This window comes from Microchirus variegatus, assembly GCF_963457635.1.
Source record: "Microchirus variegatus genome assembly, chromosome: 4".
Lineage (NCBI taxonomy): Eukaryota > Metazoa > Chordata > Actinopteri > Pleuronectiformes > Soleidae > Microchirus > Microchirus variegatus.
Window position 1 is genome coordinate 25,426,636 of NC_139805.1, and position 16,429 is coordinate 25,443,064.

A 16,429-nucleotide genomic window follows, 5' to 3' on the forward strand; every position below is an offset into this window, starting at 1 on the left:
ACAAAACACATCTGAACGGATGAAGTCAGGAGTGAGGTGTGATTTAAAACTGTGACACAATCTTCAGTTTACAGTTAGAAAAGGCTCTCTAACAGCTATAAAGATGCCAACTCATTGTTTAAAAAAGCATAAACTTAATGGTCACTGACAGCCCGTCTTACTCAGGTGGTGCACAAAGCCTAGTCAGAACAGACTAAGTGTCGGTACCTCGTGCAACCTTTAAAACAAAACGTTTGAGACAAGTTGAGGACAAATTTTAACCGTGTTGACTAAAGAGTCCAGAGAAGAGAACTGTGGGTAAAACTGGACCAAAAGTGTTTTTAAAGCATCTTAATCATCACGTGTAGGGAGGAGTCCAGAGATGACATGACTTACTGCATTTTGACCCAATCACATCAACCAGAACCAGAAAACAACAATGTACATTTAAAATCGCCATGAGGAAACGGTTTATCAGCTTCATGTTTGTCCAAGTATATCTGTGTGTGTGTGTACTTCTCCACTGCATAAAACTCCCGACCCGACCCTTGACCCCAAAGATAAAAAAATAAGTAAAAAAAAAAAAACACAGAAACAAAAGATCTTGAAAAGAAAAAAAGAACTAAGTGCCATCCTGTTTGAAGGTGGAGAAGTTGATATGTCTGCACAATGAGATCCAGCTAAACAAAGATCAACACTTTTTTTTCATTGTTTTTCATTTTGATGACAATGAGCATGGGTTTAAAGATAAAAAAAAAAAAAAAAAAAGCAAAATAGCTTCCAAATTTGGTACATTTACGGATCTGGAACTTTTTTTTTTTCGGTTTTCTTTTCTTTTTTTTTCTTTAAATCGCTGCGTCCCTTCTGCATCTCCATTAGAGTCTGCACAGACGGAGAGGGGCGCATCCATCCCTCCGCCTGCTTTTATGCGTCCATCCAACTGTTCATCCCTCTTGTCAGGACCTGCTGTGCCAGGGGGGTTGCTTGCTTCCTGTTCCCGTTTTCCTGCTTCCTGTCTGTCGGTGGGCGGGGCCGTAGTTGTAAGCGTGAGCAGTACACAGGGCAGGCAGGGACAGTCATTTGGCTATGTACACATTCATGGTCGGTCCATGGCTTCCAACAAACAGCGGCGCTATTTCCGCAGGTCTAGTACACACACCTGTGAGAGAGAGAGACAAGGCGACAATAAACCTGACCTCAGAGAAAACTTTGGAACAATAAAAGCAAGAAACGAGAAGATCTGATACCGAGCGTAAACCTAAACCATCCTGCTTTAGACTTACAGATCCGTCTGATGCGCTGGCTCCGACTTTGTCCCCTGCTGCGTTCCAGCAAACCTCGAAGATTCCCCCCGTCCCTCTGTAACTGTGGACTAAAGCGCCCGTCTGCAAACACGAGGCACAAAAGTCTTATTTAGAATAGATTTTCCCCCCACAAAAAATATCCACATTTTAACAGACGTCAGTTTCTCCTCCTACCTGTGTGTTCCAGATGTGCACACATTTGTCGAAGGAGCCGCTGGCCAGATGCCGACCGTCGGGGCTGAACGCCACGCTGTACACGGGCTCCTGGTGTTTAGTGAGCGTGTGGATACAGATGCCTCGCTCCACGTCCCAGAGACGAACCGTGGAGTCAAACGATGCACTGTGGAAGCACGAGGCAAAACGTGCGGCATTGATGCACAGCAGGAAACACTGTAGCTAGCGGTGGGAATGTTTTTGTTGTACACCAGAGAGTTCTAATTGTTTTATGATAAAGTACGGACACACACCTGGCTAGCATGAGGTTAGCGCTGGGGTTGTTGGTTCCGGGGCCGGTGGGACTCCATTTAATGGTGTAGATTTCTTTACTGTGGGCCTGAAGGTCATGGACACATGTGTCCTGCTTCATACTCCAGATCTGAAAACACAGAAAAACCCCAAAGTTACAGGAGTGTTACACACAGGTGCACAAACTGAAGGGAACATTTCAGGCCTTCTTCCTCAAAACAACATTAGCATGAAAACAATATGGTCAATATGTATTACATATAGCAGATCTGTATCAACATGTTTCAGCTTCCAGCTACTCAATAAAAAGCTGACTTGATCCTTTTCTTATTGAGAAACTGAAGTTTAATTCATGTTCTAAACCTCTCATATTTCCCACACCAAAGTCCATTGATAAAATCAGTTTTTTAACTGGTGTGGACACAGAAATTGTCTCATTTGGTAAATTTCTATTACATTGATGAATCTTAATGGAAGATTTCAAATGACAAAAAAAATCATACATTTGAACTTGCTGATGGAGGAAAGACTCCTGTGTGGCATGATCTTAAATCACAGATTTTCTCAATGGGCTTTGGTAAAAGGGAGTGAGCACTTTACAAAATAGCACAACTGAGCATATTCTTAAGATAGTAGGACAGTCATGTCCCCCAGCTGATTCTCACCAGAGGGAAGTCACCTGCGTGTACTGTTCACTTCAGAAACCCCAAACTACTGCTTTACAGTCCAACACTTTCAGGTCAAAGGCAGCTGTGACGGTGATCACCACAAATATTTCACTTGGGTCTCACCTTAAGTGTCATGTCGTCCGAGCAGGAGGCCAGCAGGTTCCCTGTGGGATCCCACTTGATTGCATTTACTTCATTCTGCAGAGACACAAGTTGAATAAAAAACATACTCTTAGTTTAGATCTAACTTTAATTTTTCTAATTGTGATATTTAATTTGACTCACCGTGTGTCCCTGGAATGTTTTAATGGGTCTGTCCTGTCCCAGTTTACAGACGTGGATGCACATGTCTGTACTGCAGGACGCAAACGTGTTGTTGCTTTGCCAGTCCACGTCTAGAGCTGGAGCTGTGGGACATGAGCAGAGGGGAAGAGACAGTGAGACATTAGAGCTCAAAGAAAACTGGGAAACTCTCGATTGAGTGACATGAAGAGTGATGAAAATGCTCCGATACCTGAATGAAAGGGAAACTGTTGTTTGGCTTCTCCTGTATGGGCGTCCCATATGATTGTTGTCTGAGAAAACAGGTGGCGAGTTAGAGGAGACAGCGACTAAAAGATTAACATGGTAACAATGGACCTAATTTTAAAATCACAGCTTTACCTTGTCTACTCCTGCACTGAGGATAAAGTTGCCTTTTTTATTCCACTTCAGGGCGAAGATGGGACCTTTGTGTTGGCCGAGTGTACTGGCCAGGTTACCTGTGGAGGAGAGGAACAAAGCCTGTTAGTGTTGCAGCTCAAGCCAACACACCTTTCACACCGTGGACATTTGATCAAATTAAAAGATCATTCAAGGTTTCCTAAATGTGATTATAAGAGTTATTGACACAAAGTCAACACTGACTTAACCACGCATGCCCCAGGAAATGGATACAAACATGGCTGCCATATTTAAAATAAATAAATTATCTGTCTGATTAAGTCTACAATATTTTCAAAATATGTCCATTGGACAGCCTTTTTATCAAAACGTATGACAAGAAAAGAGATTCATAACAAAGTATGTGATTGTTTCTGTGTCATTCTACAAACCTGCCACCAGATGGCAGCATTGTTTAAACATTCACTGAGCCATGTGCTGCATATGCCAGAGCAGAAGCACCACATCACTGTCAGGATTATTTCCAAAACAAAACCTTTTCAATACAAATATTTACTATTTTATTTTATATGTTCTTATTATGAAGAAGTGAGTAGGTGTTCTTTTTTTTTTTCTTACCATCCTTCGTCCATATTCTGGCAAATCCGTCGTAGGAGCCAGTCGCTAACAGCGTGCCCTCGCTCTGTCACAGAGAAGGAGAGAGAAAGAGAGTGAAGCCAGGTGAGTGTGAGACCAATGAATCCCTGACAAATCCACTCCGGTGTCATTTGCAGATCCATGTCGGGAGTTTTTTCCAGTCGTGGCATTTGCCTGCAGAGTCCAGGCTGAATGAAAGGACGCTGGCTGTGATTCAGCAGGTTTTATGAGCCGGGCCTGTGTTTTCCATCAGTGTGGACGCTTTCCAGGAATTTTTTTTTGTGTTGCCGCTGCTCTTGGCTCAGTTTTACAGCCCACTGGCTGAACTGAAGGGAAAATTCCACAGCCCGATATCATCAAATGCTATGTTCAGGGCTCGCAGGGAGTTCCTGTGTGGTGGTGGAAGTGTTCGCTGTGGTGCGTTCAAGCGTGTATCTGCAGTATGTTAACGTACACACTGCTTTGTTTGTTAACTGTACGTAGGAAATCGAAAAATAAAGAGTGTATGAGCAAGTGTGCGTTCATTTGCTTACATTCCAGTCTAGCGAGGTGACATCTTTGTTGCTGGGGACGTCCTGTCCTCCCTCTCGTATGCAGTGTCTCAGGACGAGCTGTGTGGAGCTGCTCGTGCTGTTCTCACTCAGGTTCCAGATGCGGGCCGTCGAATCGCCAGACCTGAGACATGAGGACGGAGGAGACATGAGAAAAGCAGACTCACACGTGACTGTATTCAGATAGCATCTTAGGATGTGGCAGTGAAGTCTTATTCCACATGACTGTCAACAGTAACATAACATTACAATTTGATGGAAATCAATTTTCTGAAAATAAAAGCCAGGAAATAACAGGGTATATGCAGGAATCCTGAAGTTACATTTTTTTTTCCCCTAGACCTTCTGAAAATGTTTTAAGAACTTCGAGCTGTAATCAGCAGTTTTAGTTTGCAATTAAATCTATAGAGCACAATCAAAGGACATCTTGAAAGAATAAATTAAACCAAAAGCAACACTTGAGTATTACTACTGAATTCACTATTAAGACTTTTTAAATACTTTTTGAGACCCTGAGAATACCTCAAAAACACTCAATATCGATTTACAGATCATCAGTAAACTCTCGAATAAATATTTTATTCAAATCAAATCAAAGTCAGTTATCAAGGAAAAATATTCTAGTTCTAGCTTCTGCAGTGCATTGCAGTATTATAATGCAGTATTATGATAATTGATGGATCAGTTTGAGAGCTTTTAAAAACAAAGTTAATGCAAGTTCTGGGATGTCTGCTTTTTTAAATGTACAACAACAACAACAACAAATCCATTAAACCCCCAAATAACTGATAATGATAATAATGATTAGTCACAGCAATCTGAAGACCTGGTATTGCGTTTTAAGTTGTGTTTATTCCAACTACTACTACTAACAATAATAATAATAATAATAATAATATCACAAATTATGATAAACATATTGATTATGTTGATAGGTGTTTGATTTATGCACACATACTCACACTTGTTCATTCTATACAAGACGAACACAAAACACTGCTCTTCTCTGTAACATTAGCTGGGAACTACCGGTTGGTAGCTCATAAATTAGCCAGGTCATCTGTAGCGGTAGCAAATCTATAGTAGTTTATTTCATCAATGACAGACACTAACTCTCACAGCTGGCTGCAAATGTTCATTTTAAGACAGCGATACCTCTAATTTAAGGATTCCTGCTGCACTACGTCTCTGCTGGGTCATAAAAAAGCAGCGCACGCCACAGGAACAGTACCACGCAACATTTTAGTGGTTTTGAAAATGACTTTGTTTTTCAACTTAAAACCAGAAGACGCTGCATTGGTGAGGCAGCGGCAGTTTCTGTGGACTCACCCTGACGCCAGCAGGTCACTGACTGGGTTCCAGGCACAGATGAAGACCTCAGACTCATGGCCCCGTAGGACCATGGCCTTGTTCTGAGGGATCTCCACATCTCCGTCCACCTCCATCAGGTCTGCGTGGTTATCTGAGTAAACAGAGATTCAGGAGGCATGTAAAAAAAAAAAGGCCTGTAAACTCTCCGCCACTGTGACCGAGTTCTCTACAGTGAAGTAACACACCATAAACGTAAATGTGTGGCTGTGAAACTCACTTGCTAAGGCATGGGGTCCGTTCTCCTCCCCGTTGGCAGTATTCTCTCCGTTCTTGGCATTGCCGGTGATGCTGCCTCCGGTGGCTGAAGCTGGCGCTGAAGCAGCAGCCTGCTGCTGGGCCATTTTGTCCCGGTAAGCCTGTTGCCTCGTCTGAACCACGTCTGGCATCACCGCGTCGATTAGAGACAGAGACTCGATGGGCCGACCGTCAAATAACGTCCCATCCTGGAGGGTGGGAGAAGTGATCAGTCAGAAGGGGAAATGTGAAGAGGGAAGAAGGGGAGAGTTCTTTTTTTTTTTTTTTGTGATGTGACCTTATTTGTATCCCACCTCATTGATGCTGACTTCTGCCTCGACGTACTGCAGGCCCTTCTGGATGATGCTGATGAGGGCAGCAGGGGGAACCAGAGCACCATTGATGTTGGACTGGCTGATGTGACTCTCTATACCAAACGTGAATGCTGAGTGGGAGAATCCTGGAGAGGAGAGGGACAATGAGATTGATGATGCACTACTGTCATTTATATCGTATTTATTTAACATGGATTGTTCAAGACATGCGACCAGTATTTCTCATACTTTTAAGGCTACTAGAGAGATCGACTGATTCATCACTGCAGCCAAATAATCATGTCCGACAGGACATTTTTCAACCCTGGCTTGCAGTTGCACTGCCTCTTTCTGTCATGTGGAGACACAGGTCACCACTCTGAATAGAAGCTCCGCATGATTGCTCCATGGATGCTAGTGACAACCAAGCTCAAATTATGGGTTAATGGCTTTGCTCATTTAAGCACCTGTCATTACCCAATTTGTAGCCAAAGCCCATTTTGTTTTGGGCATGTGCGAAGTATGACTACTTCCTGTCAAAAAAAATGTATGTTTTGATTTTAAATTTAGTTTAATAAGTTATTGTTAGAAAAATAAAATTTGTGTTTGTATTCAACATTTTGTTTTAGTAGTTATTCTTATAAAATACATGTTTTAATATCTTATGCATTTATGGTCACCTATGCTGTGCAGATAAAAACAAAAAGCAATGTGGAGAATGACTGCATGAACCAGTTACCAGCTTCTTCATACACAATAGTCACTCTTAAACAGCAGTACATCCTTACAACCTGTCTTTCAAAATAAAAGCCAATAGCCACCAACTTAGGGCTTTTTTACAACTCAAATAAAACTTTTGCTATATAACACTTAATTGGCCTTTTCATTCTTCATGCATCAACTTTCATGTGCAGTGATCAATAAAGCCAGTGGGTGGCAGCACAGGTCAAGTGACATGCTGCTGCTTACATCTCTAAAAAACATCCATTGCCTTGTTGTTAAGGGTTAATAAAACAACAGTTTAAGTCAATTCTGTGCAGGATATGACCATTATTCAAAATGAATGTTCCACACAATATCAACAGCCCTTGCTCAGACCAGTTTTTCCCCTCAATCTATGAAAAATGTACATCATGATGACAAAGTAGGAGCTGAACTCAGAGCTGTCCTCCATAACCCTCTAATGTCACTGCACAAAGCTTTTATTTCAATTTCATTTGTGTAAATCAGCTCCACTATTTTGACAGGACTTGCTTGATGAACATTAGCCATCTGTAGCTTTTCTCATATATTATGCAACAGACAGATCTGATATGAGGGAAGCGGGAGGGTGATTCACAGCCAAAACACCACACCATTGTTCCAACATGCAAGAGTGAAGCTGAGCCTTCAGGCAGCTCTTCTGCACAGATTCACCACTTTGATTTACACAGAGTAGCTCACCTCAGTCGGATAAAGGTTATTGACAGTTACAGCTGCTTTGCACACAAAAGCCAGGAAGACTTGCAGTTACGTGCATTATTGTTCACGACAGAACATCTTTTTAACTAAAGACTATATTCTGTCCATGACTGCAAATTTTCCTTCATTACTCACAACATACAAGTCACTGCTTTGTAACGCATCATCGATGATATCGTATCGGCCAATATTTAACTTGTTCTTTGTTATTATACATTTTCCTTTCCCTTATATATCCCTTACACATCTTAGAATCCACATAAATCACTATACCTAGAAGATTATTATTAGGGATCTGATATTGGTCAAAATCACTGGAATCCAATACATCCAATAAAAATCTTATGCATTGCATGCAACAGCATTTTAGCCGAGTCATGTTGTTTGGACTGCTTATTTCTTCCTTATGGGAGATGAATATTTGATACACAGTTGGAGAAATCTGTCTGTCTTAAAATGGCAAGCACAAATGTGCTGTAAAGGTCTGAAATTAATGTATCAGTAGTGGACACAAAAAAGTGGTATTGTGCATCCCTTATTATTATAAGTTGTCATAAGTTAATCATCAAGGACAGTGACAGAGCATCAGTATATTATCAGTACATTATCAGTACAAAACATTCAGAGGTGATGAACACCAGGACGTGAGGATACCTGACTCCTGTAGGTATCTGTAGACCAGGAAGTTGACCTCATCACTGCTAATGCTCATCTTTACTCCCGTTACACCATGAGGTCAGCACACACACACCTAGCCTGAAAAACACAGACAGAGAGAGAGAGATTAATTAACGATGAAAACAAGTTGTACACTTGTGTAGAAGTGTCGACACAGAATTAGAGCAGAAACTATTAATACTTTCATTATCTTTACATATGTTAATTATGTTCTCATTTAATCCCATTTAATTTGTTGTTCAGTCCATAAAATGTCAGAAAATTCTGATATATTCAGTTTTCCGTCACAGAGGAGCAGAGAAAGCAGAACATATTCACATTTAAAAATCTCAAATCCCCAGGGATGAATATCATTCGGATTTTACCGTATGATATTCATCCATACTGATACGTAATTAAATTGTTTTTCATAATCTGATCAATGAAGAGTGTACTTAACTTACCACCAGAGAGCAGCCTCTTTTGTTGAAACTAATGCAATGAATGGCTGTAAATCTCTTATAATAAACCGTGCGACATTTCAGGGTCATGTTATTTGGACCGACTGATGTGACTGCTGCTTGACTGACATTCTGGGATTATTTACCACTTACATTTAAATTCTTAAAAGTGATGCTAACAGCGTCTGGAATAAGCAGCAACACATCCTTCCATCACTGTCTGAGCCAGGAGGTTACACAGAGTCACTGCAGTTGTTAGTAGCAGCAGAAATGTTAACCTTGCTAATCATCAGATTAAACTAGGGCTGAAACAATATCTTGATTCATTGATTACTAAATCACTTGTCAACTATTTTGACAGATTTTTTGGTTTGCGGACAAAACAAGACAGAGTACATCATCATTTCCAGGTTTGAAAAAACTGATATATTTTTTGACATTTTATGGACCAAAGATTCACTGGATTAATCAACAGATTTTGAAAATAATCGTTGGTTGCAGCCCTAGATTAAACAAAGCAGTCAAACACATTGCACTGCCTCACTTCAATATTGTTGTATTTGTACAGTGTCAACGTCTTTATTTTGAGTTCTCGATACCCATCCCTGAAGATCACAAAGATAGTTTTTACTTAAGATTGTAATTAGTGACCTTTAATGAGTAACTTTAAAATATAAACATAGCCATAACATTCAAACCATAGTGAAATCACCCATGTCACCCAGTGACATTAACAAGCAGCACACATGAAGTGATTTGTTTTATGTCGAGACAGACCAAGAGAACAGCAGCGGTGCCTTTCGTTGACATGCTTGAAAGGACGCAGTGTACATAAAGACAAAACAGAGGCAGAATAATGATAACATCAACAGCAGCAAAATCACAAAAAGGTTTATGCACTGAAGATTTAAAGAGGCAACAAAAAACTTTTACGTCCCCCACAGCTCGAGGTGTGTTATTGATTGGTCATAAAGGTGAAGCAGTACATACCAATGTAATGTAAATATGAATTCTCGTTATGGGGCCCTTTAAACTTTAAAAAAAAAAGGGGGCACACATTGGTGCACAGCTGCCCAACGTCTGTAACTGACCCTCACCTTGAACGCCACATGTGACACAGCATGTGGCTGACAAGCCAGTGACCTTTACCTACAACTCTGTCATGGTGAGATCTATTATCTATCTATAGCAGAGCAGGTTGCTGAGATAGGACATTGTTGTTTTTTCAGTTTCCAAACACTGTGGAGAGGAGATTAAAAGAAATGCATGATTTAGGCTGAAAATACCAAGTCCAACGTTCACCAGATGATTTAGAAATCATCTAATGCATTAGTGTGTCACATTAGTGTGTCACATTAGATGGAGAAAGCATCAAGACTGTGAAGCGTCATCTCGCATGATGTTGGCTCCATTTGTGATTGTTGTGAAGTCCACCAGCCTCAGCGCTCATTTCCCCTGAGAGAAATCAGCCATATAATGCCTGGAGCTCAGTGTCTGCAGCCCCATCTCCCAGGAGGAGAAGCTTGCTGTGCATTTAACGGCTTATAAGTGGATGAAATAGTGTCTCCTGGCTACTGTGAGCACTGAGTTGCATTTAATTTCCTAGGATGTTAGGATTTTCATTGTCTGGCGAAAGGAAACATTAAGCATGACCTGTGGCCTCAATGCTGACAGGAAGAGATAACGAAGGGAGGAGGCGTTTCTCACTGTGATAATAGTGTCTTATACACTTTCCACAGGTGATTAGACAATACAACAAGTTGAGATTAATCTTTAATATCAACCTGAGAGGGAACAGGTTACTATAAAGTGAAAAGGATACGATGCTGTGTGAAGTCAGAGAGAGCCAGAGTGGCTGCTCGTCTTCTCACCAATCCACAACAATAGAGCCAGAGGCAACCAGTTGCATCACCTTCACAAGAGAATAGAGCCGTTTGGGGATCTGTTCCTGACTCATGAGACGATAACAATGACGATAACTGCATGAAGAAGACATGGTGTTTTTCTCGTCTCTGGAAAACGAGGGTTGTGTTTTTCTCAAAGATGAAGGGTTGTTCCGAGAGTCAGAACTAGAATTGCCAACTCGGTCTGCTTGGACAATTTAATCCAAGCTCATAGGTGTGCATGTTGACTTCAGGGTTAACTGGTCTGATCTAGATCTGGTTAGCAAAGACAGCATTTTTAATAGTGCCGTTCAAAAAACTTGCATCTTGCTGACGTGACCATCAGGCACAGCCCACACCCCGTCTTACCAAGTAGAGGTACTGTTCTCAGCTGCATGACTTTTTGTTTAAAAGTGTAAAACTCACAGATACAAAATACAAAGTCCAGCCAATATGACAGAAGCCAACCTAAATTACAATTTCAAAATAAGCTATTTGTCCTGGTAATGTGAGAGCAGGGTTTTCTGTGCACAGCTGTCTGGCAGCACAGGAACAAAAAAAAAGAAATGAGACACAGATGGCATTATTAATATTCTCAATGTTGAAAATGTTAAGTTTGGCCTTATTCTTCTCCAATAAAATAGATTGTTGGGAGTTGAGAGATCCATGCTGAATTCAAGGTACTATTCAAGGAAACTATTCAAATGTGAACAATACCCAACCCAGATTAAGTTATAAGGAATTTAATATTCTGAAAAGATGTTTTGTGGGGCCATGGTGATCTCGACATTTGATCATCCAAATCCAAACACTAATCAGCAAAACCAAGTGAACATTTGTTCGATATTTGAAAAGATTTTAGATTTTCTTAGTTTGCCCTCTACACGTCCATGGGACGGTGCGTTGACATTAAGACTCAGGCCACAGCTGTCACCGGTGCAGAGACATTCAAACCACCAACACCGAAGTAACATAATCACAATTACAAGTGCTCGTAGCAGCGTTTGTAATCGTGATTAAGTTACGTGGCGCGGTGCTAACTGGCAACCGTCTGTCATGCCGACATGAGCCATTACTCCCGACCCTGGCATTGCAGACATACTGTACTCTAAATTAAGCCTATTATTAAATCATACGCAGCTGTCGAGCAGCTTTCACTTCCAATTGACTTACATAGAGTAAACATTCCAGCTGCCTGCTTACTTAAAACACACCACACCTCTGTACTTTACAGCGAGTGTGTGTTTATGGCCTCAATGTTTGACAGTTTAACAGAGTCTGAGAAGAAGTTGATTGCCGGTTAATTAAAAAGAGACTGGACTGGCTGTGATACTCGCACCATAATATCTGCTGTCACACCTCTACAGATAATAAACCAGAGTGAGCAGAATAACAAGCACCTGTACACAGTGAACCAAACAGCGTTTGTCTGAGGAATCTGGCTGTGATGTTGATTTTTTAATGCGTCATAATATGGATAAATAATCAGTGGGTTATATTAACAGAAATGACTATTTTTGACACTTTACGGCTTCAGTTGCATCGTAAATATTGTTGGCTCTGGAGTAACATTTACACAGATGGCTGACAATTCACACCAAAACATACATGTGACGTTATTACAGGTGATGTAGTAGGTGTTAGGGGCAGAATTTACAACATAATAAATACAAGTATAATTTAAACCTGGCACAATAATAAGAGCGTAATTTTATACCTATGGTTAAATCTGACATTTACTCAATTTTTTTCTGGTTTAACTAGAGCAGATAGTGATGGAACAGAGATAGTTTGAAGCATGAAAAAAGCAAATAGATTAATCAGCTGGCAGCCCCAAGCCCCATCAAGTTAATGTCTAGATTTTCCACAAAAATATGCAACAGCAATATTCATGTCAATATTAAAAAGATGCTAAATTGAACATTGTTTTATCAGTGATTGCAAAACAAGATGGCAGCAGCAGCAAGCATTTGTCCTTTGAAAATTCTGAGGGTCATGCAATGCATCTCATAGCCACTCCACAAGCTGTGGACTAAGCATTAGGGCCGGGTCATACATTCTGCATGCACGTCCACTGGGGTCCATGTAGTGCTGGGTGACGTGACCGAATTTTACGTCACAGCATTTTTCATTTCATTTCAACGTTAAACTGCAGTATTTTTTTTTATACATGAGTGAGTGCTCAATCGAGAAAGGCGCAGTTGAGTGTGTGTGTGCTTGAGTGGTGAGTGGTAGCGGTGCAGTGTCTGTTAACTAGGACTGCAACCATTAATCGATTACTACGAAATGATTAAAACTCCATGTGGTCCCGCATTCATCAGACTGCATTCATCTGCTTAGGCTCCCTCCTGAATCTACATACACCTACATTGCGAGTCCGCTGTGCATGCTCCCTGTAGCACACTTTTCAGTCCAGTTTGTTTTGGTCAAAAGAGACGGTAACCATGGAAACTTTCTTGTGGTTATATAATAGTTCGATAGATAGTACACACATGTTTACAACTCAGCTCTCAAAGAGGACAGGGAAACACAAATTAGGGCAGTTTACTGTGAACAAAAATCCCTGACATTAAAATGGAATGTTACTCTCACTAGGTCCATACACTAGTTTGTTTGTGTTTGTTTTTCTCGGAGTGGAGAATGAATTTGCTAAAGCTATTGATCGATATACAAACATTACTGTTGGTGTAAATATGGAGTATTTTATTCCAATGAACCTGAGTGACAATAAAGTAAACCTGCAGGAATTACTTGAAACCAACTACAACAGCTGACCTGAATAAAAGCTTTGACGTTTTGTTTGGCTGGAGTGAAAACCAGCAGACTGTTGAGTCACTGATCACTGAGACCCTCAGCTTAAATACCATCTGACAGCAGCAGCAGGGCCTGGGGACAACCTTGAGTTTGTAAACAGGCAGTTGTAATTCAAGCCTTTGCCTCCCCCCTGCAGTGGCGCTGTGGAGCCACCAGCTGCAGCCTGGATCCTCTGTGTTGACAGTGTGGGAGAGGAGAGGGAGGGAGTGGGTGTGGGAGGAGAAGGGAATCTCTGTCTAAGCTATTCATCCGTCCTCTTGCTCAGTTTCTCTCCTTCTCCCTCCCTCTCTCTAACTCTCCAGTTGGCCACAGACTGCTGCAAGTGGCTAACAGTCCCCTACTGTAAATCTTATATGAAGTCACAGCTCAATGAGGGAGGGAGACAGACCCACAAAGATGATCAGTCAACACCAAGTGAAAATCAGGACACGGCAGCCTTGAAGCACAGACCCAAATGTTTCCCAAACATGCTGGTTACTAAGAAACAGTGTGTGTGTGTGTGTGTGCGGCTGTCTTATCATGGCGGTCATGATAAGAAAATCAATACAAATGTGAAGTTAATCGTATCTACTGGGAGTCATCAGATGACATTTCTGACCTGATCCTTAAAATGCAAAATTTCATTTGATTTTGTATACTGGGAGGTTGGATTTCATCCATCTATCTAAAATAAAATATACTGCAGTTATGTGATTAAAATACTGGCGTTTGAGTCTGAATGCATATTCAATTCATGATTCAATACTAGATATCTATTGGTCCGATACTAGTCAAAATCACTAGATCATATATCAGGTGAGAAAAAAACGTAAAATCTTACAAAAAAAACATAAATGTTTCACTACATAGAGAGTGTAAAAAAATATATACAGCAACAGCATGTCATGTTGAGGACAGTTTCTTTCTTCATTATGGGAGTAGCTGGAGAGTTCATTTTTTAAATGGCTAGTTATGGCTTCCATCACAATACGGTTCAGTTTGGTACAATAGTGTTTGTGTTTTCACCCTGCATCACTTTTTTTTTTATCCATGTTTCTACCAATCTTGATCACAATATCAATAAGAGAAATACTGTTCCTGTGCTCAGAGAAAGGCTTTTTCCGGAGTATATATTTTTGCTCAAGGTCCCAATGTTTCTCGGCTTTATATTTATTAAGGCATCACTGTTAATTGCAGCTGCTTTACATTAATTATAATACAGAAACAGAGTTCAGAGCTGTAAATCTAATCGGTTACATAATTAATTTGTGCCAATGTCTCTCAACTGTAGCCACACATAAGCAGCGATAATCACTTTTCATCTATGGATTTATTTACTCTCCGCTGTGTATGCTCCTGTAGCTCACTTTTCAGTCCAGTTACTGGTACTTGGAATGGAAACTTTGTTCTGATTATATAATATATAATATATATAATATATATAATATATCTGATTAATAACTCATTTCTACAGACTGTATGTTTTGTATGAATGCTTAACAACAACATTAGAAAGCTGCTGACTTTAATTTAGTCTGAGCACTTTATTTTGTTAACGTTACACTAACAACTTTGTATCAGAAACTGTCACGATCATGTTAGATATATATATATATATATCCACAGTGCCATGTTGTTGGAGGCAATTCTTGCACATGCTGTACGTGAATAAAGGCCAGGCTGTGATGTCTGCTGCTCTCCTTCTCCTCTGCACTTGGAAATGTGGCTTGTTTTAAGCAGGACCTGACAGTTTGGGTCTATTTTCAGACTGGAGCAGAAACACACAGAGGCAGTGGGGGGATGGAACGATTCAAGCTAAAGTGAGATTTTTGCATTGTCTCACACTATTACATGCGTCTAAAATAGATTCTCACTTTAACGGTTGCCACAAGAACATGAAGTATGCAGTGAGGGGAAAAAAAAGCCAGGGATGGATTATTGAGAGTTTGAAGTAATCCAAGGTTCGGGATGTAGTAATGCATTACATATTGCTTGGATAATGCAATTAAATTCCAGAAATAAGTAAATTGTGTTATTAGTTTATTAGCTTTTAAGACCCAAACTTCAACTCTGGACTCTTACTCAACATGAGTGTAATTTTTCACATGAGGTTAAATACAAAGCCGATGCAAAAGCATGAAAATTATTTTCAAAAATGTAATTAATTATGTGAATGATACAATTTATAGGAAATTCATACAAATTGTTGAGTTGACCAATGTGGTTTTTCACAGCCAAAACAGATACCATATACTAGCCGATAACGGATATTGGTTTCCCTCTAAGTTAACTAGTTAATACGGGTAAATGTGGGAAATGTAAACAAACGCACAAATAAACAAGACGTCTCTCCTTGACCAACACATTCCAATTAATCTATTAGAGTATATACATTATACAGTGCACCAAGGTTGTTAATCACCTCAGCTTGTTTTGTCAGCAATAAATTACACAGTATTCGATTAGTTTGTAATGATTTATGGATTATATTTCCTCAGTTTCTCCACTGAAAAAGGAAGACGAACATTTTGAGTAAGTCCTTTAGAAGAGACGACAGTAGATTAGTACTGTGGATAATGTGTACATGAAAACTGAAGCCTTGTTCAAACTGTTCCAATGGTTTAGTTTGGTACAGCACAGTACGTATCTGTTTCCGTTTCCATTAGGAATAGCACCAAAATAACTAGCCCCAACCGTTCCATTCTTTGGGACCCTTCCCTTAGTAAGGTACGGTCGGGCTCCACACACACACAACAGTCAGCTGACTGGGCAACAGAAAAAAGTCACTCTTGGGATTGCTGTAAATATCCCATGGAAGTCGAGGTATTATTAAGTGGCACTGCTGTGGACACATCGCGTCCACCTGAGAGCAGCAAGTCACAGGGGGCCACTGAATAAGCAGCGGTTATCTCACAGGGAGCTGCAGCGATGGCTCAGATTAGAAGACCTTGTGTAAGACAGACAGAATCCAAGTCACTTTAACAATCTT

At 40.4% G+C, this 16,429-nt stretch overlaps 1 protein-coding gene across 1 annotated transcript; it reads right to left on the minus strand.

Annotated features, from left to right (window-relative positions):
* Window positions 1–653: 653 nt before the first annotated feature.
* tbl1xr1a (TBL1X/Y related 1a) lies at window positions 654–8,403 on the minus strand. The gene is made up of 14 exons (XM_083888700.1): window positions 8,301–8,403; window positions 6,186–6,331; window positions 5,855–6,080; window positions 5,596–5,728; window positions 4,249–4,390; window positions 3,698–3,761; window positions 3,080–3,177; window positions 2,931–2,991; window positions 2,702–2,823; window positions 2,540–2,614; window positions 1,751–1,878; window positions 1,458–1,623; window positions 1,263–1,364; window positions 654–1,138 (listed from the first exon to the last, which is right to left on the minus strand). Exons 1-14 carry the CDS (start codon window positions 8,356–8,358, stop codon window positions 1,112–1,114), a joined length of 1,548 nt encoding a protein of 515 aa, XP_083744826.1. The 5' UTR covers window positions 8,359–8,403; the 3' UTR covers window positions 654–1,111.
* Between the last annotated feature and the right edge of the window lie 8,026 nt (window positions 8,404–16,429).